This window comes from Myotis davidii, unplaced genomic scaffold (assembly GCF_000327345.1).
Source record: "Myotis davidii unplaced genomic scaffold, ASM32734v1 scaffold330, whole genome shotgun sequence".
NCBI lineage: Eukaryota > Metazoa > Chordata > Mammalia > Chiroptera > Vespertilionidae > Myotis > Myotis davidii.
In genome coordinates this window covers 7777612-7780359 of record NW_006283770.1, presented here as the reverse complement: position 1 = coordinate 7780359, position 2748 = coordinate 7777612, and the positions used below count along the sequence as shown (strand labels likewise).

The following is a 2748-nucleotide window of genomic DNA, read 5'->3' as shown; positions in this document are numbered from 1 at the left end:
CATAGACAGGAAAGAGGCCTTTCTGAGGTGACACTTCAGGTGAGAAGGAGGCAGCGGCAAGTGTCCAGGAAGAGGGACAACAAGTGGAAAGCCCTGAATACAAGAACCCTGTTGGCTTAGAAGGAGCAGAGCCCATGTGGCCAGAGCCAGAGAGTGATGGAGAGGCTGGTGGGGACAGGACTAAGGAGGGAGGCAGGCAGAGGGTCTTGAGGGCCAGAGTAGGCGTGTGGGTTTTCAGTACCCAAGAAGCCACTGAAGGATGCGAAAGTGGAGCAGCAGGACCTGACTTACATTTCAGTTGGCTGCCATGGGGAGAATGGCGTGTTTAGAAGTGGGCACAGTGCCCAGCGACCTGTTGGCCGTAACCTAGGCAAAGTCGGTAGCAGCTTAAACTGTGGGGTGGCAGGTGCACATTGCAGCTGAGACGGCAGGACCACGCGGGGGATTTAGATGTCGTGGTGGTGTGGGAGATGGCAAGGACGAAACCTTGAATCATTGCCTGGACACTTGCCTTGGGCCAGGGGTGCGGGTGGTCTCAATGGACTTGAGAGGTAGGCAGTGAAGAATTCTATTTTAGATGTATCCTGGGATATGATTAGAGGTAGAGCTACCATGAGAGCTCTCAGGCTCCTGCTTCCTTTAGTTGCCTTGGAGTGAAAGGCAGGAGTGGAGTCCAGAGTATTCGTACTTACTCTGACGCCCAAGGAGAGTGCTGCTACAGCATCTTTCTCTGCACCGCTCTCGGCTCTAGTCTCCAAAGCCACGGCTCCTGCTCTGCCGAGAGGCCTGGGAAGTGGCCATTGGCTTTTACAACGTTCCCGAGACGAAATTGAGGCTAGGACGTGGGTACTGTCTTTAGCCACCTCTGCTCAGGGAAGCACCCAGCTGAAGGTCTATATCAAGCCACTGGACCCAGCTGCCCGTCCAAAACAGCAAGAATGGTGGCTCCCATGAAGATGAGTCACGTCAGAAGCAAAGAGCTTTGTCTGGGGCTTCATGACACATGGAGCCTCGGGGATGGTGTGCATATGTTGGCACCGGCAGCCTAAGCTGGCGAAGGGAGCCCGGGGATGGTGTGCGTATGTTGGCACCGGCAGCCTGCTGGCGCAGCGGGAGGTTCTGATGCTCAGTATGTGTTTGTCTTGGCAGCTGGGATGACAGCAGCTCCGTCAGCAGCGGGATCAGCGACACCATAGACAACCTCAGCACTGATGACATCAACACCAGCTCCTCCATCAGCTCCTATGCCAACACACCTGCCTCTTCTCGCAAAAACCTGGATGTGCAGGTAAGGACGAGGTTCCCCATCCCCCCACAGGCTCCCCCAAAGGCCCTGCCAGCAGAAAGCCTTGGTCTTGTGGGCCCAGGGGACCATCAGGGGTGAGCAGAATCCCCAGGTTCATGAGACGAGGCCCAATCTCCTGCTCACTGCCTGTGTGTTGGTCCCCCAACGGTGGCCTCTGCCTGCAGGAGAGGGGGTCAGGCTCAGGGCACTGGAAATGGAAGTGGGGAGACCTCACCACTCTCACTGTGGTGGCCTTGGTAAAATCACGTTTCCTTCCTGGACCTCAGTTTCATAATCTGTTTTTAAAACGATAGGATGCTGACTCAGTGGCCATTCTTAACCTGGAGTGTGTGTCCCCTCTTAGCCGTCCACAGGAGTGTGTCTGATCCCTTGAGAATGATGAGGTGGGAACAAAGATTGAAAGCCCCGGGTGGGAGGACCAGGATGTCCCGACCGGACCTTGGGCACTGTCCGGGTGTAGGTGACATCCTCCTGGAGATGTGGTTTATTGGGCCCACGGTATTATTTTTCTCTGAAACTGAATTCCATGTCAAATTTTATAAATTGTGTTATTTTAACACAACTTTTCTCTGGGGAAAAAAAATCAGAAGATATTACCTCTTTGAAACTAGGTTCTCCAATGGCAACCATCAGCTATGCCCAGGTGTCCCCCCTCCGGCCCTGCACCCAGGCCCCAGGGTGCACAGCCGCCTCACCCTGAGACACTTGCGTTTTCAGCCCCTATCTGACACTCTCAGCTGTTCTGTTTTGAATACAGTGCCACCTTGTATTTGCTTTCCAAGCAGTTTCCCAGGGGTCCATTCACTCACCCTCATCGCATTCCTGAGTGGTCGGAGGGAGGGTTTGGGTGTAGTCGGCCCATTTCACTAGTGCAAAGCCAAGTGCCATCCTCACGCCTGGTCCCCAAGGTGGGCCTGAGCAGCACAAGGTCTGGACAGTCATGGCCCTGGCATATGGGGCCTGTAATCTTCTCCATGATGGGTCGCCTCACCCGAAGCCACTGCCTCTGGGGAACCCGTGGAAGGTCTGATCCCAACAGAGTCTCCCAGAGGGACCTTGGGAGGGCAGAGCTGACCTGCCCCCTCCGCTCACTCCCTTCCATGTCTGTTCACTCCCTTCCTCATCTGCTTTCTTTCTCAGCATTTCTCACTCTGTACAGATAGGGACTGCTTTGGAATCTCTTTGCTCTCAAAGGCATCTTTTCTTTGTGGATGCGTCAGAGTGTGGGAGTAATTCGGCCCCACAGAAAGGAGTGTTCACTGCCTGATGCCATGTAGTAGGTGTAGCCTCTAAGTCAGTGGTTCTCAACCTTCCTAATGCCCTTTAATACAGTTCCTCATGTTGTGGTGACCCCCAACCATAAAATTATTTTCGTTGCTACTTCATAACTGTAATTTTGCTACTGTTATGAATCTTAATGTAAATATCTGATATGTGGGATA

General features: G+C 53.5%; 1 protein-coding gene across 6 annotated transcripts in view; it reads left to right on the top strand.

The window, feature by feature from the left end:
• The window catches only part of NAV2 (neuron navigator 2), a 153945-nt gene that overhangs the window by 87361 nt on the left and 63836 nt on the right, over positions 1–2748 (top strand). For all 6 annotated transcript variants that reach the window (XM_006753977.2, XM_006753975.2, XM_006753978.2 and 3 more), the window contains exon 6: positions 1150–1288. In XM_006753977.2, coding sequence (XP_006754040.1) covers positions 1150–1288 — 139 coding nt within the window. The remainder of the gene's footprint in view (positions 1–1149; positions 1289–2748) is intronic.